General features: G+C 33.1%; 1 protein-coding gene across 1 annotated transcript in view; it reads left to right on the top strand.

The window, feature by feature from the left end:
- Window positions 1-27,198, top strand: part of LOC145241310 (uncharacterized) — a 119,621-nt gene that overhangs the window by 76,143 nt on the left and 16,280 nt on the right. The window contains exons 18-24 of the mRNA XM_080104123.1: window positions 2,485-2,719; window positions 5,886-6,102; window positions 7,822-17,709; window positions 17,909-18,244; window positions 22,407-22,572; window positions 23,959-24,143; window positions 25,699-26,091. Of these exons, the coding sequence (XP_079960249.1) occupies window positions 2,485-2,719; window positions 5,886-6,102; window positions 7,822-17,709; window positions 17,909-18,244; window positions 22,407-22,572; window positions 23,959-24,143; window positions 25,699-26,091 (11,420 nt within the window). The remainder of the gene's footprint in view (window positions 1-2,484; window positions 2,720-5,885; window positions 6,103-7,821; window positions 17,710-17,908; window positions 18,245-22,406; window positions 22,573-23,958; window positions 24,144-25,698; window positions 26,092-27,198) is intronic.

Raw genomic sequence — 27,198 nt, 5'->3', positions numbered from 1 at the left:
ACAGCGATTTGACCTTTGTGAACTCTACCAAACTCCTCCGACAATTTTGGGCCTAAAAACTTGAAATTTTAGATATAGGGTCTTGGACATGGATCTAACTTAATAATTTGATTTGAGCCCAAAACAATAAATGTTAAGGGTTCAGAATAGGGGTCAAAGTTAAAAAATTGACAGTTTTTTTTTTTTTTGCTCAGCATACACCTCCAAACACCCGGGCAACGCTGGCATCCGTGCTAGTATATCTATAAAAGTGAATGTGCTGTGTGTGGTGTGTGGTGTGTGTGTGTGTGTGTGTGTGTGTGTGTGTGTGTGTGTCTGTGTCTGTGTGTCTGTGTACATTTCCCTACGCAATAACTCTGTCAATTTTAAGTCTACAGATTCGTAATTTGATATACAGAGTACTGAGATTTGCGAAAATCAATGTGATCGGTTTTCGGTCAGAAATTTGGCTGTTAAGAGGTCAAAGTTCAACGATTTGACCTATGAAAACTCTACCAAACTCCTCCGACAATTTTGGGCTAAATACTTGACATTTTAGATATAGGTTGCTTGGACATGGATCTAACATAATAACTCGATTTGAGCCGAAAACAATAAATTTAAAGCAGTCATAATAGGAGTCAAAGATAAAAAAAATTGACCGTTTTTTTGTTGTTTGTTTGTTTGTTTTTTGCTCAGCATACACCTTCAAACACCCGGGCAACGCTGGGTATCCATGCTAGTATATCTATAAAAGTGAAAGTGTCTGTCTGTGTGTCTGTGTACAGTTCCCTACACAATAACTCTGTCAATTTTCAGTCTACAGACTCGAAATTTGATATACATGCTATGGAGATTTGGAAAAATCTTTGTAATCTGTTTTCGGCCAGAAATTTGGCTGTTAAGGGGTCAAAGCTCAATGATTTGACTTTTGCGAACTCTACCAAACTCCTCCGTCAATGTTGGGTATAAACAATTTTAATTTTAAATATAGGTTCCTTGGATCTACCTTAATAACTTGATTTGCGCCCAAAACAATAAATGTTTAGGGGTCATAACTAAAAAAAAATTGACCTCTGCGGTCTCTACCAAATTACTCAGATAATTTCTGGTCTAAACATTTGAAATTATACATAAAGGGAATTCAGAGATAGGGAAAGCTTTTTAATCGGTTTGGGTCGAAATTTTTAGTTACCAATATATAAATGTATGTATGTATGTATGTATGTATGTATGTATTTATGCATGCATGTATGTTTGTATGTCAGCCTAAAACTTTCGACAGAGGCGACGTAACGTTTTCTCCACGTTCTTTTCCTATATATAATGTAGTATAATAATTCTCTAAGCTCCAAATATCAATAATAAACCTCGAGTCGTTTATTATATTCTTCATCATAGTCTTTTTTAAAGGTTTATTATAATCTTTATTATAGTCTTTTTTTAATCGCTAATTCGTAAAGATATAAACTTACTCTTAAATAGTTTTTATCAATGAATTCGCACTTTTCTGATAAATAATTATTTGTTTCCCAACTCGGTATGACTCCGGATATATTGTTCGAAGCTATTATTAATTTTTGTACCAAAAAACTCTTTATATATATATATATATATATATATATATATATATATATATATATATATATATATATATATATATATATATATGTATATATATATATATGTATCTTCAGGTTTTTACTAATTACCAGTTTTTCCAATATATATATATATATATATATATATATATATATATATATATATATATACAATGCATATTTAGGCAGCATTTTACATTTAAACAAACATTGTTTAAGACAACAGGGAGCTGATGATTTTTTTTGTGTATACATCAAAGGTATTAATAAATGTCCAAGAGTTAGATTTGTATTTTTGGAACATGTCGCAATTGTTTTTTTCTGCTTTCCGTCTTTTGTCAACACATCGTCAGGAGAATATGTAAGACTTGGTTGTTAGTAGAAGTTGGAAGGAGTAATGCGTGCGAAGCCGTTTGTGCTCGGTTGGGGGAAGGGAGTGTCTGGTTTTTAGGTGACGGCAGGGTAAAAAAGGGAAGGGACTTACGATAGGTATTTTGAAAAGTCTTGGCTAGATTGGTAGCCTCCTGTCCCACAGGGCACATGCTTTGGAGAGAAAAATCTAGCTATAAGAAATTTATTAATACCTTAGATCTATACACACAAAAAAATCATCAGAAAAATAAAAAAAGTATAACTAAAACTAAACAAAAGCTCTCTGTTGTCTTTTACAATGTTTGTTTAAATATATATATATATATATATATATATATATATATATATAACATTTATATATTGGATGATTTATAAAGTTTTGTTTAAATATATATATATATATATATATATATATATATATATATATATATATATATATATATGAGTTATATTGATATATTAAGCGATAGACAATTTTAACGGGGGTTGTATGTTGATATTGGAAACTAATATAATCTCAACCCTTTTCCAGTGGACCTCGTGCGTTACCATAGCAACATGAAGACGAAGTTTTTATTCGTGTGCGCAGTGAAAGCGCCTATCGGATATGGCCAAATCATCAGTCACACGGACATAAAGAAAGACCTATGGATGAACAGAGTCACAGTTACTTATAACTTGGGACCAAAATACTCGGACCGTCTGAACTTCTACGGCATGTTGAAAGAGATAAACATCGCGAAAAGCAGGAGGTTCATCACCAAGCTGTAAGTAAAACTTTTGGAAAATCTGTATCAGACACTAACAACTGTAAGTTATATAATTACCATGAACATTAGTAGGAGAGACAGAGGATGGCAGAAATAAATGACGGAAATAAAGAAGAAACTGAAATCATAGAATGGGAGTGAGAGGAGAGGTAGAGGGGGAAAAGAAGATAAACTATATCAAGTTAACCAAATTTGTCATGAAAACTCTTCTATGTTAATTATTTGATCACTGTGTATATGTGATAAAGAGATAGACGATTAAGATGAAAAGAGGTGGGAGGATGTAGATATGTTAAACACAGAGATTTTATAATATGATGTATGTGAGTTCAATCACTTACCAGGCGTTACATTTTCAATTTATCTAAAATCGCACCCAAACATAAACGTTATATATATATATATATATATATATATATATATATATATATATATATATATATATATATATATAAGGGAAAGAAAATTAAAACTGTAAGTTGAACTTTACAATGCAAATTTATTGTCCGACTGAATAGTCAAAAAAAACAATTTACAAAGTCCTTATTCCATGGAGTTTCACAGAATGCTATTCTTGCTATTCTTCTCATCAAAAGACAGAAAGAAATCAGCAAATTATATTTGTAGCAATGCTAGAATTTGCTAGTTATGGCATTAAGTGAAACCGCAATTTATTGTAGTCATAAATTGCCAAGAAAAACAAGTGAAACAATGTTGGATATGTAGAAAAAAATATTTAAAAAAACCCGCGCATAATATTTCAGCTTCCACGAAAATTCTCTGAGGGTAATGCGAAAGGCGAAAATTGTTCTTTAGAGAGAATGGAGTCCAAAATTAAGTCCAGTGTAATGATGCATATGTCCAGTTGGAAAGTTTTCAAAGCAGCTGAAATAATAGAAACGGTTTTTAGTGCAGTGCCCAAAAAAAGAAATTGATCTCCGGTCATATGTTGAAAAATAATATATATATATATATATATATATATATATATATATATATATATATATATATATATATATATATGAAACCGCGCCGGTACGTCGCGTCACCCAGTAAGCCCTTCTTCAGTGCGTTGGTGGAATCGTCTTTGCTGCAATGTCCACAGGGCCGGATCTTCTGTGATCGTCTAGAGATTTCGTCTTCAGAGATACCGGGTGCTCGCTGACGGAAGCAGTTTCACAAGTAAAAAAAAAATAATAAGGAAAACATCAGCACATCAGCAAATCGAGAATTTTGAATAAACAAAAAAACTCCGGAGATTCGGTTATATGGAATGTATTAAAAGAAAACTATAAAAGAAATATATACAAACATATGTGCAGTTTGGAGTATGAATTTGTAAGCAAGCATTTAAACTTCTAAGTGGGGCTTCACAGGTCCATTAATTTAACCCTTTTTTAGTTATCGGGTAATAGGCGAGGGGGGAGAGAGAGAAGAGGTGAGGTGGCTTGACTCTCGGACTTGTTTTTGCTCCGACTTCCCAGACTTTTCTCTTCTGCTCTCTCCTGTTCTTTTGTTCTTCTAAGTGGGGCTTCCCCTTGCTGGAATTCACAGGTCTATTAATTTAACCTTTTTTAGTTATCGGGCGAGGGAGGGAGAGAGAGAGAGAGAGAGAGAGAGAGAGAGAGAGAGAGAGAGAAGTGGTGAGGTGGCTTGACTCTCGGACTTGTTTTTGCTCCGACTTCCCAGACTCTTCTCCTCTGCTGCTCTGTTCTGTTTTGCTCTGACTCTCTTGGTCTTTATATAGTAGAGCACTGGGCGGGGCGGCAATTCCCAATTCCTTCCCCACCAATCAGAGTGCTCGACAACCAAATCGTCTGATTCTCTCTCATTGGATAATTTGACTGATGACAAAAATTGGCCACCCCCCATAATCCAAGAATAATTCTAACTCCTCCCCGATCAATCAAAAACGCCCGATGGAAAATAACCAGTTTTCTCTCATTGGATAATTTCCAAACTGCGTAATACGCGATAACCGCGTAAGTAAGAAAACTGCGTCCAAAGAAAAAAATGCTTCGTGAATTCTGCCCTTAGATGTGACACTTGTCATTATCAAAGGAAATGAACAATTTATTATTCTGTTAACATCTCGACAAAATATGTTATTGAAAATTGTCGGGTGGCAAAAATCTCTTGATGTATATTTCAAAACTGAGATTCGGTTTGAGAATGAAAACATTTGGAATGTTATTTTGGGTTCAAATGGTTTTATCAGAGTCATACCAAATCATTTAATATTTTATTCGAAAAAACATTCTTTGAAGCCGACAAATGCGTGTGTGAAATTTTAATTCCAAAGAAATTATTTATCTTTGTTTTGATCTTGTCACAAATATATTTTGTGACGCCAACAAATGTAGTTTTTTGTTCAAAGCAAAAACATAATCTATCTGTTGTTGTTCCAGCTGACACATGAATTGTGTCCTTGAAACGGTCGGCGCACTCTTTGAACCTGACCAATGCGTCTATGTGACTTCAAATCAGAGAAAAAATATCAACAATCGAATTATGCTTTGAAGAAAGAAAGGAAAAAAAAATACTTTGACAGAATTAAAATTCAGCAAGATCTTTCTTTTTTTCGATGTCGGCCGGGACAAAAATATTAACATATATCTTTTAGTTAACCGGTGTTGCCCGGAATAAGATCTTAACATCTATCTTTCAATTACCCGCTATTGCCCGGGATAAAATATTAACGTTAAATAAAAGCGTCACATCGACCCTAATGGTCTGACGCTGCCTCTCTTTGGTGTTATATATATATATATATATATATATATATATATATATATATATATATATATATATATATATAATTGTGTGTGTATTTACAAGTAATAATAATAATTATTAGTTACTTAAAATTTAGTGTTTTGACAAATAATTTTTGTGTATTATTGATTTTTAATTTCTTTTCTTACATATAAGCAACATATTTGTGCATAATATTCATGAGAAAGACATTAGTAAAATAATTGTCAATTCTTTATAAACACTCAAAAAACCTCTTTATTTGCGACAGTAAAGCGCGTATGTGTGTTAGTACGTGCATTCCATAACTAAAAGGAAAACGTTGTAAGTTTGAAAATGTTTTACTGCCAAATTGCTCTCATACAAAGTTGAAACACTCTTTTGAATTTTATCAATTTGGTCGTTCCAGTAATCTACAGAGCCAGATGCGTCCCTCTTTACGTCTTCAAGCAACTGGTGAGTTGACAAAGAACGCGAATCTCTTGGAAACTAATGTCGATGTGCAACATGGCCGTCTAGACAAGGAAGTTGAGAACAACTTCCGGTTTTATTCTGTCGCTAAAAGAGATCTGAAATCGTTCAATCACATCTACAACTGCACCGTTACCTTGAAATATGCACCGCAGGTAAGATGGCCAAACTATGGCAGTTCACCTTTTAAGTTTTTATTTTTATTTTTATTACTTGATGTTCATTTATATACTCCTAATATATTCTAATATATAAAGTAAAGTCATACTCTTCCAGTCCTTTTTGTGTATTTTAAATAACTTCCCACAAAGTCAATAATTACGTTTCAACAAAAAGATTTTCGCTTTTGTTTTTAAATTTTCGTATCATTTTGTTCTGGCTGGTTATGGAATATCCTATCGGATGCCAGACATTTACCTTCTACCTCATTCGTTCCAAGAAGGGTATTTTTTAAGCTTCTAATCGTCCATATAAATGCAATTGTTTTTATCTCTCTTACACGGGAATATTTTCTATGGTAGTTTTGAAATTATTTTTTATGGGTTCGGTTGCTTCTATATTTGCTCATGCGTAAAAGAGCACTTTAAGTCTACTTACGCCTACAAAGTTCCAATCTTTTTCATTTTTGCCTCATTAGCAATTATGTTTTTCGGCTTATGTATGTAAAACGGCGGTCCACAAAAATGTAATTAGTTGACTTTCTTCATGCCTCTCTTCAACCTTGCGCCTCGGAAGTAATGCACTTTGAAAAAAATGGAAGCAAATCGACACATAGACATAACGAGTTTTATATATACACATACAGATTAAAATAAATACTAGCATTAGTTTTCTACTGTGCTAGTTATATATAAACGGCAATGTGTGTGTATGCGTTCTCTATGGATTCCAAAACAGTTCTGGTGATTTTTTTTAATGAAATTTCAAACAAATGTACTTTATGTGCCTGGGAGTGTTCTTAGATTCGTTTTGTATCGAAATATATTCGATAAGTATCGAAAATCGATAATCGAAAAAAATCTCATTAAAGTAGTAACAGTCAGATTTTGACCAAAGTTAGCACTTTAATATAACCGATTATTAGAATGCATCTAGGAAGTTTCATCACTGTACAAACAGAAAAGTTCGGCATACAAAAATCAACAGTATGTTCTTTGATAAGACATAGGCACGTTCGAAATGAATGTTTCTGTTTACAGCACAATTGAAATCAGATACTTAGTTTTTGCATTTTAAACTTTAATTCAAGTAATTTTATAAAAATAATTTCATAAAACCCGCAGTAAGTTCTCTACAGTGCAATGTAGACTAGTATGTATTGTAGGCTATCATTGGGGATAGATATATGAGCTTCCTCCCGGCATATTGGGGTGGGTTCCCGACTAGAGCAGGCAATCAATTGATTTGATTGACGAATGGAGAATTTTACCGATTTCGATGGCAATAACGTATTGGAAATGTAGAACATTCGTTGATCATCATTCAATAAATCCCGGGCAACATCAGATGTTCATGCTAGCATAGTCAAACATTCATAATGATTTGATTGACGAATGGAGAATTTTACCGATTTCGATGGCAATAACGTATTGGAAATGTAGAACATTCGTTGATCATCATTCAATAAATCCCGGGCAACATCAGATGTTCATGCTAGCATAGTCAAACATTCATAATGATTTGATTGACGAATGGAGAATTTTACCGATTTCGATGGCAATAACGTATTGGAAATGTAGAACATTCGTTGATCATCATTCAATAAATCCCGGGCAACATCAGATGTTCATGCTAGCATAGTCAAACATTCATAATGATTTTATAACGAAAAAAATATCATTTATTTTCTCTCTTTTTTATTTTTTTTTTTGTAGAATCTGGATTACAAAATAGAGGCTAAGCATGTGCAATCTGCGAAATGGCCATTCAAGAAATTTGAAAATAACGTCATGATCCAACTTGCCCCTGGAAAAGTTGTTCAAACAAAATTATCTTATAACACCGCTAAAGTAAAAGGCTTACCAACTTATGAAAGTGAGGTTGCTCTTTCTTATCCTGGCCGAGACATGAAAATGGCAAATAAATTGATGCAAGTCAATAAGAATACATATGAAAACCATTTTAATGTGCAATGGCAAAAAGGAAGGGAGGCAACTGTGCAAAGTACGTACACCAAAACTGGCAAAGATATTCATAATATTGAAAATATGCTGAGACTGCCTAACAAGAAAGAAGCTAAAGCCTCTGCCATGCTACAAGTGACCCGTGGGGCTTATAAAGCCAAACTGCACTTTTCTGCCGATAAAGAAATGATAACTCGTCAACAAATTAATTACATGGCCGAAGGTGGTGTTACTTATACTTTCAATGCTAAACAAATGTCCAGTGATGCCAATGCTGAATTGATGTGGGCACCAAACAAGAAAATAGCAGCTAATGTCAATTTTGATTACATGAAAAGAAATTCTTTTAGTAGTCAACTTGCTTTCTCGACACCATTTGATGCAATGAAGACCTTTGATGGCAAAGTCAAATATATCTGGGCCAATGGTAAATATACATCCATGATGTCTATGTCTTGGAACAACGAAAATCAGCTGAAGCAAGAATTTTCCTTCGTTTATCCTGACTTTCACCTTTCATATGATGCATTTGCTCTTCTCAGTGGCAAGAAATCAGAAGTTAGTCTTTCAATGAAGTATTCAGATATGTCTTTAAATGGTAATCTCAAAACTAGTCATAATAAAAATACAATTATTAATGTCATCCTTAAGTACACATCACCGAAATCTGGCAATGATGGTGAGCTTGGATTAGATTTTGATATTCTTGATTATAATGGCAAAATGAAAACCACTTTCAAATATGATAAACAAAGGGGAAAGGTCATGTCTAGTGGGGAGGGTAAATTTAACCTTCCACTGCAGCAACTCCGTCAAATCGGTGGTTCTTATAACTTGAAACATAACAGCGATGTTTCATCCCTTGATATGAGTTTTTCAAGCTCATTAAGGAACTACAGAAACGGAAAAATGTCATTTGAAATGAACAGAAACTTGCCCAAGATGCTCAAGACTACTATGGATCTGACACTCAATGGTAATCCAATGTTCAAGCTGAATACCAATTATGAAAGACAAAGAGATGATATCGATATGAAAGTTGAAATTACACCAGCCAATGGTAAAAAGATAACAGCTTCAGGAAATGTCAACTTTTCTGGTAACAGAAAAACAGCTAATGTTGAAATGAAATCCAGTTTTCTGCAGTTCTCTGCCGACGGTGCTTTCGAATATCAAGGCACTCGATCTGCTGAGACTGAGCTGAAACTGACACTCAACGGTAAGAACTTAATGATGAGGTCTAATTACAAGAAAGAAGGAACAACATACAAGGCAACTGGAACATTGGGATTGCCCAATGGTAAGAACATGAAAGTGTTTGGTAGTTACCAAAACGATAATTTTATTAACGTGGATGGAACCCTGGTGTTGATAGATGGTAAACAGATCGATGGAAGATTTCTGTGGAACTATAAAAATAATTTTGAAACCTCGTTCGTACTTAACTGTCCACTATTTCAACAATTGAAGCATATTGACATCAAGTTTTCCAAATTTTCCGATTCGGTTTCGATCTTAAGTAAAGGGCATATGAAAGTACTACCACTGTTTGAAAATATTGAAATCGAATCTCATCTTTCGACGGAGGATAATATTGCGTTTTTGCTTGAATTAAAAACCCCGTGGGGAAAGTTGAATCAAATGAAAGCGACAATGAATCTACGGCAAGCTACACCATCATCCCGGATGATCGAATCGGAATTTTTACTTAATAAGAACAAAATTATTGACATGAAACTCATCTACGACATCAGTAGCCGAAAAGATATTGACATCTCTTTTGCATTGAAAACTTCTAGCCAAAGATTTGATTCCATAATTTTCAAGTTTAAACATGCTGGAATATTTTTACCGGATGTAAAATCAAGTTTAAATGTTACAATGGGAGAAAACGTAAGATTAAATATTAAGCTAGAAAACTCCGATAAACAAAGCAGCTTTTCTTTGATGACTAATGCGTCAAATAATAATGCCTGGGAGATATTTCTCACTCGCCGAGATGATTTGCATCATTTGAACTCGACCATAACACATAATTATGGCGGCAATAAAATAATCAAAAGTGAATTCTTCATCAATACACAGCATCCATCTATGCACATCTTAATAAGATGTCCTGGAAAGATGGTATTTAATCTTCATACAGATTTAAGTATCAAAGATATTTCTTTAAACCTGGTCTCAAATCTCTCGATCAAGGATCAAGTCTATAAATTCGTCTTACTGTACAAACACCTGACAGATTTCAGCCTAACTATGTCCCTGCCTTCGTTTGATCATAAATTGATTATGACCTCTGCTGAAAAATCGTTCAAACTGTGGTCTGATGTCGTCTATAATAACCAGAATTTCACGGCCTTCTTGGCTATCGATAATGAAAACGGAAAAATAGACGCCATATTCAAAACGCCATCTTCGCATACCTTATTATTTAGTAAGAACGGAAGCGCCAAGAAGATGGACGTTCATATCAAAGTCATCTACGATAGCCAACCATTCGGATTTATGTTCTCCAATATCGATTATTATCGTCAACTGAAATCAATAATTTCGACTCCTTCTCGCAAATTGTCTATTGATATTTCTCTCGATGGTATGGTTAGAAATTCCAATCTGACGCTCAAATTTGAATGCGACGATAAAACTTACGAATTTAAAGCGTTTAATTCCGAATACACTCATAGTATTACGTGCGTACTATACACACCATCAAACAATTTTATCTTTCAGTTTATGAAAGAAAAAACTAAATTCACCGGAAAATTCTCTGCCACATTTGAAGGTGAAAACTACGAACTATTATTAAAAAATAGACCAGACTTTCAAATTTATATCCTATTTGGCAGACATTTTGAGATGAAAATTTTTCAGGCTAGTGACTCTTACTCGAGTAGCTTCAAGGCCCACTTAAAGGTCATGCCCTTTTTGGATAAATGCACACTTGATGTGCGTCTAGTAACCAACAGTGATCCTGCGTTACATGTGATTTTAAAGACGCCGATAGATGGATGGGAATATATTTATATGACTGCCACATTGCAAAGCCATTCGATATTTCACCAGAAAGTGACAATGAAATGTAGGATGCCTGAAAACAGAGCGTTTAGAATAGCGTTCATTTATCAAATAAAATCAATCAAAGATTTCGCATCCACCTTCAAAATGAAAACGAGCCACAGCCAGTTTGATGAGATCAATGTAGACTTGAAATATTTCCGAGAAGGTATTCAAGTAGATTCATTTTTCACGGCAAAAGTTGGCCGGGATATACAATTGGAGGCTGCTCTCATGAATTCCGAAAAAAAAAGCCAAATTTCCCTGAACGCAACTCTCGGAATATACGATGCTCAGGAAATATTAATCACTCGTATGGGTTTCCGAGATGAGATGGAAATAAAAATTCTGCAAAAAACCGGCGGAGAGGAATTGTTCTCCGCAAATGTATCCATTGCAATTCGTCCAAATTTATTTAAAATAAAAATTACATCATCAGTTGTTGAATTCATACTTGAATCCGAGATGAATCCGAAAATACGTATCTACTGTTTACGTTCAAATCTGGAATTTCGTGGAAAGCAGTTGTTTCAAATATTATCTACATTGCAAGTCAGAGGCAAACACTCTATCCACAATAATGAATTTACGGTTGATAGAAATACGAAATTATCCCGTGCGCATTTGAAATTAAAACTGTCAGATATCATCACGTTTGATGTAATGCTTCAGAATTCAATAAGAGCCAGCAAACTATCACTTGCTGGCCAAGTTTTGGATTTTGATGAATGGAAAAGCACATTTGAATTAAAAAGTGATCTCAATTTCATGATAGTAAGCAGCATCACAAGCATTGGTAAGCAAGAAGTTAACAAGATCGAATTCAGTCTTAAACAATATGGACGTATGATTAACGTCAAGGTAAACGGTCCAAATGCTGTCAACTTTGAGTTTAATATGAATCTTGATACAGAAACCATCACTTTCAACATGGAATCAACATTCACTATGAATGGCCGAGAAAAATATACGATGTCAGCATTGTACGAACATTTGTCTAAACTAGAAATCAAGACATCTATTCCATCATACAACGACGAATTGTTGGCAACTTTTTCAGGACCTTTGAAAGCTTTCAATATGCACACAAAATTCAGTCACAATGCTCAAGTTTACGAACTTATGTTTTCCAACAAAGAATATTATCGTCAGATGAAAGCAACTTTGAACACTCCATACTTCCAAGATACAGCATTGTTCAAGTTTGAAGGTGACCTCAGTAACATGAATATTTTGGCCAAAGTCATGCATAACAATGGTAAATTCCAACTGACTTTTTCCAACAGTGGTTATTATCAACAAATTGATGCAAAATTGGATACTCCTTATTTTCAACCAACTCTTAAATTCTCCTTAACTGGAAATACAGAAAGATTTAACCTTCAATATAAGATTGAATTTGACAAACACGTATACGAAATGACAGCTTCCAAAAAAGAATATTTCCAAACGAGTATCAAGATTTACACGCCAAAGTTCAATGGCAATTTCATGTTTGATAAAACTGGATTGTCTGTTGATGTTCGATATGTTAAATCTAAATGCGAAATGCGAATTAAAATGCAAGATAAGTTTGAATTATTTTTCTTTTTAATGAATCCTGGTTTTCTCACTTCAACCCCGGAACAAGAAGAAATCTACAAGATTGCTGCAACGTACGAACATTTGGCGAAGCTTTCAATAGAAACATCGTTTCCTCATTATAAAAATGAATTATTGATCACATTAAATGGAGATTTAAAAACGTTTAACGCTTTAGCTAGATTCAGTCATAACACAAAGAAATATGAACTGATTATTTCAAACAAAGATTATTATCGAAATATTAATATTACTCTCTCAACACCGTTCTTTCGACCGTCCGCCATGTTTAATGTGAAAGGCGACCGGAAGCAGTATACTTTTGAAACAAACGTCACTCATGAGAAAAACGGTTATTATTTATTCAAATTCAGCAGTGGTGGGTCTTATCGAGACGAGAGTACAAAATTAGTCACTCCATTCTTCCAAACTAATGGATCCTTCTTTGTTGGCGAAAACTTCAAAGCTATTAAGTTAATGTTCAATTTATCATATGCTAAAAAATCCTACCAGCTGTTTGCCACACGTTGGAATTATTATAATATGCAACTGACAGTGGATACCCCATCTTTCACGATGAAGGCATTATTCAATTTAGAAGAATTATTTTTAACGGTCGGTAGATTTTCGTTTAAAAATAAGCCACCTATGATTTCTTTCGGAAATGTTTATTATGATTCGAATATTTTCGCAGAACTTGCGACGCCATTTTTCGAAACTGACGTGACGTTTTCTATGGATGAAAAGTTAAAGGACTTCAGCTTGGTGTCGAAAATTAGTTACGAAAAGAAAAATTACGGATTACAAATTTCTTCTCGGAACTATTATAGGGATATTAAAGTTAAAATAATCTCCCCATTAAACAACGTGGAGTTCGCTTTGAATTGTGATGGCAGTCTTAGTTCTTTGACCGTGGTGGCTGAACTTCATCTTAACCATCACAATTACGGGTTCAACTTTGTGAATTCGGGTATTTACCGTAAAATCTGGACGAAAGTGGCCACTCCGTACTTTACTAATTCGTTTCTATTTCATCTGAAGGGAAACTTAGAAGCATTCAGTGCGCAAACAACCTTTTCGCACGACAATAACGAATACAAATTAACTATATCGAACAAAAACTATTACAAAGAAATGGATATTTCTGCTTCAACACCAAGTTTTAATAAATCTGTTTCATTTCATTTAAACGGAGATTTAAAAGCGTTCAATATAAAAGCAAGCTACAAATCTAACAACGATAACTATGAAGTGAGAGTATCCAACCAGAATTATTACCAGCAAATATCCACCAAGCTGACGACGCCAATCTCAGTCGATTCCGTCTCATTTTCCTTTAATGGAAGTTCAGATCAATTTAGTTCAAAGCTAAAAGCCATGTACCAAAACAAACAATACGAACTGATTATTACTGTACAGCGTCTTGAAATGTGGGGTACGTTGAAAACCCCTTCCATCCGAGAAACAGCATTTTTCAGTTTGAAAGGAAAACCCCACGCGTTTAATGTTTCAGCGCGTCTTTCCCATAACAATTCCATTTATCAATTGTCCACGTCTGTTATCGGTTACTACAAACGGATAAACGCAGAATTGGTTACTCCATTCTTCAATTCGGAATTCGCTTTCAATCTCCAAGAGAAAACCCAGCAATTAATGGCGCGAGCGTCGATAACTTACGATTCTCATCGTCACGAGATCGCCTTGTCGAATTCAGGCTATTATCGCTCCGTTGACATCAGACTAGCTTCCAGTTCTTTAACCAATGCGTCTCTGTCATACAATCTGAAAGGAAATATGAAATCGTTCAGACTTCAAGCAACGTTCACTCATGTTCGGGATCAATACACAATAATGGTCTCCAATCAAGACTATTTTCGCGAGATCCATGCGCTCGTTTCCACTCCATCTTTAAAAGACTCTTTTTCGTTTCAATTAAATGGAGACGTAAACAGCTTTACCATGAGAGTAGAACTAAAACACAATTCTGAACAATATGAGCTAACCATATCAAACAGAGAATTGTATAAGAATATCAATATCCTTTTGAAGACTCCATATTCGCAAAGTTCTTTCACTCATCTATTTCATGGAACTCTGGCTAATTTCACATTAACAACCCAAGCGTTGTTTGATAAAAAACAGTACAAAATCGTGGTATCCAGTAGTGGTTACTACCGCGAGTTTGATGCAAGACTGTCAAGCCCATTTGTCCATTGTTCGGCAATTTTCAGCCTAAATGGCACGCCACAGTCTTTCCGATTGTTATCGAAGGTTGATTATGGAACGCATCGATATCAAACAACAATTTCGAACCAAAATAATTTTGAAACTTTTAACGCGGTGTTAATCACTTCAACCCTTGGAAAGATGACTAAATATCTATTTAGTTTTTCTAACGATCGATCCAATCGTCAGATGAATTTGCAGCTCTTAACGCCATTGTTTAAGGAATTGGTCAGCTTCAACTGCTCAGGAAACTTAAGAAAGTTCAACGCTATGCTGGTACTGGAACACAATGGAGATACTTATAATATGAATGTTTCTAACGGAGAGATTTACCAACAAATCAGTGTTCAATTGAACACCCCTTTCGTGATCGGTGACTTCCGGTTTGATTGGCCAAAGGAAATAATCAATGCACATTTTCAAATGAATAATCGTAAATCACAGTTTGAATTAGCCATGTCTGGAAATGAATACTCGAAATTTATTGAGGTCAAACTCATGTATCCGCAACGAGTTGTACATCTAAATAGCAATATCTATTATAAGAAAAATGGCGTAACTGGAGTTGCATCTGCTTTTATAAACAATAGTGATTTTGTCTTTAAAGGAAATTACCAACGATTGAGACAAAAGAAAATCTTTAACGCTGACTTTAGAACTCCATATTTCGTAGAGAATTTTCACGGATCGATTACTGGAACGCTTCAAAAGTTTAATGCGGGTATGAAGTTTCAACACGACAATGACATTTACGAAATGGCGGCTTCCAACAAGAATTATTACGACCAGTTTGATTTAAACGTTAAAGCTCCGGGCATGCGAGGTAAATTCCAATCTGAAGGTGACTTGCAAAAATTCAAGGTATCAGCCACATTAAATACAGCGTCTGATTCGTACGAAATGACATTTGAAAATCAGAATTATCTTCGGAATGTCAATTTAGAAGTTTCCTCGCCAAATACTGGAAAATGTACGTATACTTTTGATTTCCAAGGCAATTGGGACACTTTTGATGCAGAGAGTAAACTTTCTTATGGAAATAATGAATACAAACTGGATATTTCCACCGATAGAAAATCTAAGCTATACGAATTGAAAGTTTATACCCCTCGATTAAATGGCAATGGATATGTCCATTTTGATCCGAAAAAGTTTTCTTTCAATGTCAATGTTGTTTTTAGAAATAAGAAATATCAAATAATGGCTTCCACGAAAAATTATTTCAACGAGGTTTTTGTCAAAATGGATACTCCACAATTCGGCGAACACAGTTTCTTGATGAAAATCAACGGACGAATAAGCAATTTTAATGGCGTGATCGAAATCAAGAATAACAACGTCGAAATCTATAAAAGCGAATTATCGTTGGGCAATGAATTCAAAGTTCGACTCAGTTTACCAAAACTGCAAGAAGAGTTTCAGACAGGATTTTTTAGACGCAACAATAATACGGAATTTTCTATTCGGCTTATGCACCAAGGTGAGAAATATGAGATGAATATCACGAAATCCGGGGTCTTCAAAATTCAGATTTTAATGTCGGAATGGGGATCGCTGAATGCGTCTCTGGACGAAAATCTAAGAAACGGGCAGGCGAAAATAAAAGTCATTTATGGCAGGAATATTCTGGAAAATGTTGGTCAGGTCCGTTTTGACGGAAATCGATTCGATATAGTTATAAAAGGGCTGTGCAAATTTCGCGACCAATCAGGCAAATTTGATCTTCAGTTAATCGGAATCAGTGAAAAGAGACTTTTGAAAGGTCAGGTTCGCGTTTTAGTTGCAGATGTGGAAGTCAGTTCTTCACTTTATTTTCGGTTATTGCCATACACGGATATTAAAATGGAGCTTCGAATCCCGACTTTTGACAAAACCGAGATGAAATTACAAATTGGATCAGAAGGCTTGCAAAAGATCAATGCTTTGATCCACGTTAAAACACCTTGGACAAAATTAATCAGGTTACATTATGAACACCACGCTAACTCTGAGAAATATTTGAACGGCAAAATTTATATCGAACGTAACGGAATCAGTCTAGTCGATTATTCTGTTCACGTCACGTTCAACAAAGTGAATACGTTTGATGTGAGATGCCACTCTAACAATTATCAAAACAAGTTACTTGTAAAAGGAGAGGTAAAATTTCAAGGGCAGATAACTCTTGTAACTGTCAAAGTAAATTCATCTTTTGGAATATTAAAACAAGTAGATATGTCAGCAAAAGTTTCGCCGATGAATTTGAGCGTTGCGTTCAAACTTAAGCAACATGTTTATCAGCTGGTATCAAAGTTCGCATTAAGCAACGGCGGAATTGCACTGAATATGTATATGCATGCACCACAAGACAGACAATATCAATTGCAAATGTCTTACAAGAACGAAGAGACAGCAATAAGGATTATCAGGAGTTATAGTTTGAGATTCGTTCACCCTGTCCGCACAGTAGGAGTGAAGTATTACGTTGACCAGGCCTACGACTCAATGGTCATGTCCAGCCATCTAACGTGGGACGAGTCTCAAGATAAAAAAATCGGATTTGAATTGATGTTACAAAAGGGAAGAGAAAATGAAGCTAAACTCAGAATGATTACTCCACGCCGAACGATTGAATTATTTGGCAAAGTTGAAGTCAATGGAAATCATTGTTCCACAATGGGTCATATTATGATGGACATCAATAATCAAGCTCAAAAGATTGACATCAAAGCAGATATTACAACATCAAGTGACAGGGCAGATATCGATCTCACCGTTAAATTCCCCAACCAGAAAAACGTGAGTCAAAGATGTTTTTCCTATTCAGTAATAATAATAATAATAATAATAATAATAATAATAATAATAATAATAATAATAATAATAAACAATTTGATATCGATATTTCTAATTTAAATTTAAATTGATAATTCGATTCTATTTTATACAATTTTTTTCTTACTTTTGTTAAAATAATATTTAATTTAAAATCTTTTAGGGAATGAACTTGAGGACCAGCATCAATGTTCCCAACGGCAACATTATCTTCAGTAGCAAGTCAGAGTTCAGTATGGATCAAGATCCCCAAAAGACCTTCAAAATGTCAACAAAATTGATGTCAGAATCCAAAGGTAAACGTGATATGTACACTCTGCAGATGGACGCTGGACACGCAAACACTGGTTTTGCTATTGATATGACTGGTCGCGTTAGTAGAAGCCTGGAGAAATACAACGCCGATGTCGAGATGGGATATTTGAACTTAAGGAATGAACGTCAAAAGTTTGCCGTTCGTGGTGAAATGCAAACGATCAGCCGTGAGATTAATTTGAAGGTAATAATATTTATTTGTTTTTCTATTAAGATTAACGTAGTTTTTATAGGAAAATACTATTCGAAGGTCATCTTTCTCTCTCTCTCTCTCTCTCTCTCTCTCAATATATATATATATATATATATATATATATATATATATATATATATATATATATATACATATATATATTAAGCTAACTGTAATTGCCCTCGAATTAAATATTGCATTTTAAATATCCGTCGGGCTATGGGGCGAAACGCAAAAGATTCTGTGTCGCTTAATTGCCATATATTTTCATAATTTACAACCTAGCATGCATTGAGCGCTATTGAAGTAAATATTTAACATCAATACAAAATATAGCATATTCCTCATAACATTTTATGTGGATGCATGAAATAATACAATATAATATAATATATATATGTGTGTGTGTATATATGTATATATATATATATATATATTATATTATCTTATATTATATTATATTATTTCATATATATATGTATATGCATATATATATGTATATGCATATATATATATATATATATATATATATATGTATATATATATGCGTGCGCGTGCGTGTGTGTATGTCTAGTAACATTTTTCCTATCGATTTATTTACTCCAATATACATGCTAAAATATCGATTTATTTTTATGTTTTTCTTATAATCCGTAATTTGCAATTAACTCGCTAAGTAACCAATCTCTTAAGTTTGTATTCATAACTTTCATTCACATTCTCATTTTATACACTCTTCGTTATTTTTTCTCTATTTCTTTACTATGAAACTAAGGCTTGGAGTTTTCCATTAAAAAAACGGCAGGAAATATCACGGACAGTAGTAAAATTATTTAAAACCGTAACCCGAGAAAGAAAGAAAGAAAGAAAGAAAGAAAGAAAGAGTGGAGAAAGGAAGAGCAAAAGAAATTAATATTGTTTATTCTTTAATATTGACTGCATTTGTAAACTCAATTTTACGTCTTGCAACAAACTAACTTGAGCTCAATAAATAATTCAAACAAGTCGCATTATTTATAATCACACACACACACACACACACACACACACACACACACACACACACGTGCGCACACACACATACACACACACGCATGCATGCACGCACGCATGCATCATATATGTGCATCTCTCTCTCTCTCTATATATATATATATATATATATATATATATACGCACATATATATATATGCATATATATACGAATTATTAATTATCAAAGTATAAATAACTTATTTCAGAGATTTACCATGGTTTTCATAATACAGGTAGGCCGTTACTGTTTAGAAAAGCCCCTTACATTCTATTCCAAATCTTTAACGACTCACACAATGAAGACAGTTCGGAAGCCGATTATCACTACTTTTATTGTCCGGTGATTTCTCTCAAGTATTATTTTTCGAAAAAGTAACGAGTTTTCGGCTGCTGTCCTTATGGATGAACTTAGTATTATTTAAATATAATTAGTATTTGAACTTAGTATTATTTAAATATAACTTTATTACGGATTATAGAGGTTGCATGTCTATCTTTTTCTGGCGCGTATTCATATTTAGGGGTGAAGGTATGTAGTGTAGAATTTCAATTACCAACTTACACATCGTTTTTTTTTATTGTGAATGATTTTTTTTTTTTAATATTTTCGGGCAATTCTTTTCTGCAACGTTTTGGAAAACGTTCATTTCTTTTAGTTTGTTGAGGAAGTGGACGCTACTTTTAATATATTATGCGATGATTTTAAGTAGAAGCTGTGTGAGATTGATCTATCCTGACATGGATTCTGTAGGTGGGTCTATTCCTGATGCAATATGACAACTAGGAGATGTAATGTTGAGTGATTTTGAGAATTTGCAAATATCATGTATGTTTATAATATTATCTCTCTCTCTCCCCCCTCTCTCTCTCTCTCTCTCTCTCTCTCTCTCTCTCTCTCTCTCTATATATATATATATATATATATATATATATATATATACTCTATAATAAATAAGATTTTTGTTTAATTTTGTGAACGTTAAAAGATACCAATTTCCCTTTTATCAATATTTTCCTGCGCCACATCAATTTTATTCCAAGGAAAAAAAAATCTCCAACTATTTTTTTGAACAACGCATATCTGTCTCTGGTGGGTCGTTTTGTGAATTTCCGCTATTCAACGCAACACGTGCAAGACGTACTAAATTAAGATATGAATAAACTACTATGAGTGTGAAATAAATACATATTAAATACATAGTTTGACAAGGATATCTAACAATATATATATAATCAATTAATATGTTACAGAATGCTAGATTTTTTATTATATTAATTAATTAGCAGGACCCGTTAACCGGCGTTGCCTGGTCTAAGCATGCCTCCGCTTCTCGTAAAAAAATTAAAGAATGGCTTTCGGAATAGACAGCCCATTTTGGCAGTAGGGGTGGCTGCCAAAATATTTGACACAAATTTAACCTTGATTATTACTGTCAGGATCCCCACGCGCAAATACTGTGAACCAACAAAAAAATTTGGAGCTGGCAGTGTCGGTCGGATTTGTTCTTCGCCCATGCGTACTAATCTGGCGCCAGTGATTTAAAGTGCATAATACAGGGCTTTATATCGCGAAAACTACGTTTATCCGCCAAATATAAATAAGGTTTTTTTAAGCAGCATAGTGAAAAACCAAAATGTCGTCATTTTAAAGGAAAGTGTGTAGGAGGATCTAAGGTAAAAATTTATTTAAAAAAAACAATTGCTCTATAATCAAATGCCCCCCCCCCCCTTCGTAAAAACTATAAAGTTGTTGTTGTTGTTGTTCCTCCACCCAACATCCTCATGGTAAGAACGGCTTTCGGAATTGACACCCCCAACCTTTTTATGTTAAGAACGGCTCTCGGAATATACACCCCATCCTATGAGTGGGGGGGGTGTCAAAATATTTGCTCCAAATTTAACCTTGATAATTGCTGTCAAGATCCCGACGTACAAATACTATGAACCAAAAGAAAAAGAAGTCGCTATTTTAAAGAAGATATTAATGTTATCTTTTAGTTTTTTGTTTGTTTTTTTATTTTTGGGGGTGAAATCTGCGCGATGTTAATGTGTGCATAGGTATAGAAAAAATATAAATAAATAAGGAGTAAAAAGATAACGGCCCGTTATAAAACAAACTAAAATAAAAATCCCCAAAATAGCATTGTTACCGTTTTGTTAACGAGATTCAAAAGTGAAAAAAACATGCTATTTGTAAATGTTATCTTTTTTGTTTCAGGGATTTTTTTTTATTTTGTAGGGTAGTTGCGTAGTGATAATGTGCGTGTAATTGATTGTGAGAGTCCAATTTCGTAAATATATGATTATGAGCGTTTAATATTTTTGTATTTGGTTTAATATTCATAAAACTATTGCTTCGTGTTGAAAGAACCGCCATATTTATAAAGGTTTAGAAGGGAGAAATTATTAGTTTCAAATCGAGAAATGAAAAGGTAATTGTATGTCTATGAGTGTATGACCTAGTTACCAAGAGTACTAGGACAATATAGTTATAATGTTTAGATTTCTTCCTGGTCTTGACTGGGAGTGGTAGGAGGACTTTAGATTTAGAAGGAAAAATAAAAACTACTTCGTCTAAAAATGCTGCGATTGTGATGATGTTGCTTCTAGGATGCAATATAGGATTTTATTATAACGACTAAATGTATCAAAAATTTCGTTCTAAAGTTATATAAGATAGTGGCTAATAATCTAGACATAATAAATGTGTATGTGACATATGCTGTTGCAAAATTTACGGTATTTTTGTCCAGAGAGAAATTTCTGCAATCAAAATATTATATTAGTCAATAAAATGCTATTTTTGTTTTATTCATCATGAAACAAAAGAAAACATTGAAAAATACTAATCAATCTTCGTTGTGGTTCCTATTAACAATATTTTCCAAGTTTTTATCTTCTCCACTACTTGTTTAATAAATAAGTGTTGCTATTTTATTGCATTTGTGAAGATTTTCAAAGACTGTGAGGCTATAAATCATCAGTAATTTGAATTTTCTTACTCTTATCCAATTGGTTTATGTTTTAAAGTCATTAGCCTATGATTCCCTTTCCTTGTTCTCTCATGAAAAAAGAAAATAAAAATGGTGGATTATTAAATTAAACTTTTCTGATTTAGCTGGAAGCGCCATCGAAGACGATTGAATTGGATGGATCTCTACGAAACGGAAACCGATACATGATGTCTGTTTTGAAGAAAGAAAGTGGCAAAGAAAACATGGAAGCTCTTTTCAAACTCAATCCAAATGCAAAACGAATGAATATAGTCTTTAATTACGATGAAGGTAACGACCATTTCTTCTCGCGTTTAAAATAACCATTTTCGCTACCGTTTTATTTCACCCCCCCCCTCAACACACACACACACACACACACACACACACACACACACACACACACACACACACACACCAACACACACACACACATGCACAAAAACATAAAAGAGAATAGGAAAAGTATATTCATTATCAAATAATACAAGTGATAATAAAATGGAAAATAACATAATTTTTCAATGAAAACGATTCACCGACGCTCTGGACAAAGATGGTGTCTGCTTAATTTACTTGTGCCAGGCTTTTCCAGTACTGGAAATCTGAGAAGACTTATTTTCACTCAGATTCCAGGAAACACCATCGATTGTTGTCAGTGAGCAGTTTCTGATGATAGCCTGTTTAAGAGTTGCTAATGATAACAAATAATAATAAACAGAATTTTTGATGAAATAATGATTACAAGTAATAATAAACTGAATTTTTGAAGAAATAATGATTACAAAAAATAATAAACTAAATTTTTAATGAAATAATGATTACAAGTAATAATAAACTGAATTTTTGTTGAAATAATGATTACAAGTAATAATAAACTGAATTTTTGATGAAATAATGATTACAAATAATAATAAACTAAATTTTTGATGAAATAATTATTACAAATAATAATAAACTGAATTTTTGATGAAATAATTATTACAAGTAATAATAAATTGAATTATTGATGAAATAATGATTACAAATAATAATAAACTGAATGTTTGATGAAATAATGATTACAAATAATAATAAAGTAAATGTTTGATGAAATAATGATTACAAATAATAATAAACACAATTTTTGATGAAATAATAATTAAAAATAATAATAAACTGAATTTTTGATGAAATAATTATTACAAATAATAATAAACTGAATTTTTGATGAAATAATGATTACAAATAATAATAAACCCAATTTTTGATGAAATAATTATTACAAATAATAATAAACTGAATTTTTGATGAAATAATTATTACAAATAATAATAAACTGAATTTTTGATGAAATAATGATTACAAATAATAATAAACCCAATTTTTGATGAAATAATTATTACAAATAATAATAAACTGAATTTTTGATGAAATAATTATTACAAATAATAATAAACTGAATTTTTGATGAAATAGTGATTACAAATAATAATAAACCCAATTTTTGATGAAATAATTATTACAAATAATAATAAACTGAGGTAAAATGCACATGTATTCACTTTTTCATGAGAATCGCATGACAATTTATTTTATTTTCATTAAATTGTTATCAAATGACATCTAAACTCATGTACCTAATTTGTAAAGTTTATTGAAATATTTTGTTTGACAATTTTCATTTTTTACTTACAGAAAATCCAGGTAGAAAGTATCATATTGATGCTGAAATAATAGACTCCAAAACTTTGCTGAAAGCCTATCGAACCAACAAGAAGAGTGATGTGATGGAAGATGCAGCTATTCAAGTCGAGATAAGAGCTAAAAGCATCTTAAAATCAACTATCAGGTGGAATCCACGTCTTTTACAAGAATTTAATGTGAGTAGTCATCTTTGATAATATAGAAAACATCAAAAACAATTCAAGCTTGGCAAACAGGCTCACAAATTATTATTTAATCCAATATTATAATAGACTATGCGTATATATAATCTTAAGAATCTGCGGAGTTTCAAAGAATGCGTTCTTTTCATCAGAAAGAAATTTTTAGTAAAATATTTTTTATAGCAGAGCTATGATTTTGCTGCTATTAGCATGGATTGAAACTGCATCATATGAAAACTTATCATATATGCATAAAAGTTAGTGGAAAGAATTTACAAAATGCAGAAAAAAATGCAAAATGCATATGAAAGGATATGCAATGATACGGTAAGTTTAGAAAGCGAATTGCTCAAAGGGGGCAATGTTCACATAAGTAGTGTCAGAATTAAAAGAGGCAACATTCATTCATTGAAAGTTAAGAATCCAAAATGAGAATAATCGCTTATTATAATATAATGAGATTTAAGCGCTTGTGGGTGAGAGTTTTCCAAAGTGTTAATATCTTTTTCAATTGAGTATCTTGCGAATAATACATTCTTGAAAATTATAATTTAAAGTCTTTAATTGAGTTTTTTATGGCGAGCCCTACTTTCTATGTTAGTTTTATTGAGCTTTTTTATCAGGTTGAGATTACTATATAAATATTAATATTTATATTCTTTTTAAGTTTACAGGAGCTTTTGACTGGCAAACTTAACTCTTACTGCTTGATTATATATATATATATATATATATATATATATATATATATATATATATATATATGTTTGCAAAATATACGCTTTTGCCTCTATTTTTATTTTTTATGTATACTAATCTTTTTGTCTTTATGAATCACGATGGCTGAATATTTTTTCTTACAAAGGAATCACCACTTATGAAGGTACAGATACCACTCGAGGATTAGGGTTAAAGAGTGTATAGTAGTCAAAGGGACAATATCGTAGTAATCGTTAGTACTGGAAATTTAGTAAATAGGATTACTTAAGTGGAACAGCTCAGCAAGAACTTGTTTACGTTGGACAAAGACGACCATATTGTAGTCAGCTGGAAAGCAGACAATCGGAAGAGAGTTCCACAGGTACGCAGTTCCAAGAAAGAAGCTTTGTTCATGGAATCTACGTTTAGGTTTAGGCACAGATAAAGAGTGGGGGGAATTATTGATAGTGGTTTCAGATAGACGAGTATTTGGACTCATCCTTACTTATTTAGTCAAATTGACATTTATTCATATCGCATAGAAAAATTAAGAACAATAAACATTGCATTTTATTTTCCAAAATGTGTTCAGTGTTTATAAAAGAAGAAAACTTTCCTAATTAGAAACTTTTAATTATGATTATAAACTTTAGAAAATGACTTTCAATTTATATATTTAACAGGAAATACGTTTTAATTGTAATATATTCATGCCAATAATATTGTGAAGTCTGCGTTTACGCTTGACAATTGTAAAAAGGGAATACATCTTTGTTTTAATTTATTCATATCAATAATACTGAACGAATTTATTTAATTATTTCAGGATTTTCAATATAAAAAACTGAAGACGTACGGACAGCAAATCAAGAATTTCGGAGAAGATTTCGTAACAGAATTCAACGATGAAATCGTTAAAAAACTCGTTTTGATCAAGAATTCTTTTGGAGAAGACCTGTGGTCTTTTACTGATGCTTTTCTGTCAGAGTTCGGTGCTGCCTCCGCAGACGTCCACAAAGTTTGGCAAGAATTAAAAGAAATGTACGAACGGAATTACTTTAACATGAAGTCAACAACGAAAATATTTGCTCGGGTGTGGGAAGCGTTTTGGTCAAATTATGAGAGGCAACTCATCCAGCTAAAAACTAGAGTTGACTACATCTTTAAGAAAATGATGGCGAAAGTTGAAGAGGTCGCACGAACATCGCAGCATAAATATGCTGTATACCAACAACTGTTCATGGTAATGCCTCCTATTTTAATTTTTTTTCTGTTTCTTGCTTTTGCTTTCATTGTTATTTTCAAGAAATGGCATCACTCATACCTTACGTTAAAAAAACTTCACGTACAGACACTGCTAATAATTTGTATCAGCCAATCAATAATATGTTTTCTTTACCCCCAAAAATATTTGGGTTAAATAATACAGACAAATTATGTCTGCACATCTTGAGTGTAGAGTCATACTCGTAATAGGAAAATGTAGTTTCCCAAGAAAAAAAATGTCATAACCAATCCTATCAGAGATTTTCCAGGTGAAGATTCCCTTACTATTTAACAACTATGAGGTTGTTTGCACGGCAACCAGGGAGTCTAATCTGCTTTCCCAACTCCAATTTAGACACAACAAATAAGTCCCTCACAAATTTCCATTTACAGAGAAAAGCTAAAAATCACGTTTCTCATGTTGATGATATCATAATAAACGTCGAAGACGTGTGAACTTGATTAATACTTTACCGAATCTTGCTTTCCTGACTACTGGAAAATTGTTTCAGTGACACCAGTTTTCAAGAAAATTGCTTCAGTGACACCAGTTTTCAAGAAAATTGCTTCAGTGACACCAGTTTTCAAGAAAATTGCTTCAGTGACACCAGTTTTCAAGAAAATTGCTTCAGTGACATCAGTTTTCAAAAGAATTGCTTCAGTGACACCAATTTTCAAGAGAATTGCTTCAGTGACATCAGGTTTCAAGAAAATTGCTTCAGTGACACTACCAAACTAATCTGTCAATTCTTGTTCTACAGATATAAATTTGATATATAAGAAATTCAGACCTGTGAAACATTTTCGATTTGGTTTTCAGCCTGTAAAGATAGCTATTAAGCAGGTAAAAATTTTAAAAAATGGAACTTGGTAAGCTTAAGTTGACGTATAGTGCTGCTCTGCGCATGCGCAAATATACATGCATACGTTAAAGTCAGTTCAGTTGTAAAGTTTTGATATCCTTCGGTCGTTAGCTCAGATCATAGCGGATAACACAGGAACGCTAAAGGTTGCGTTTTCGATTCTAGCTAATGGCACTTAAGTCACATTTTTGAAATCAGTACTACACGTTGGATATAATAAT

Source organism: Euprymna scolopes, chromosome 2 (genome assembly GCF_053919585.1).
Source record: "Euprymna scolopes isolate OS-2025 chromosome 2, ASM5391958v1, whole genome shotgun sequence".
In the NCBI taxonomy this organism is placed as follows: domain Eukaryota; kingdom Metazoa; phylum Mollusca; class Cephalopoda; order Sepiida; family Sepiolidae; genus Euprymna; species Euprymna scolopes.
Note: the sequence above shows the minus strand (reverse complement) of the source record. Positions and strands in the feature narration are given on the sequence as shown.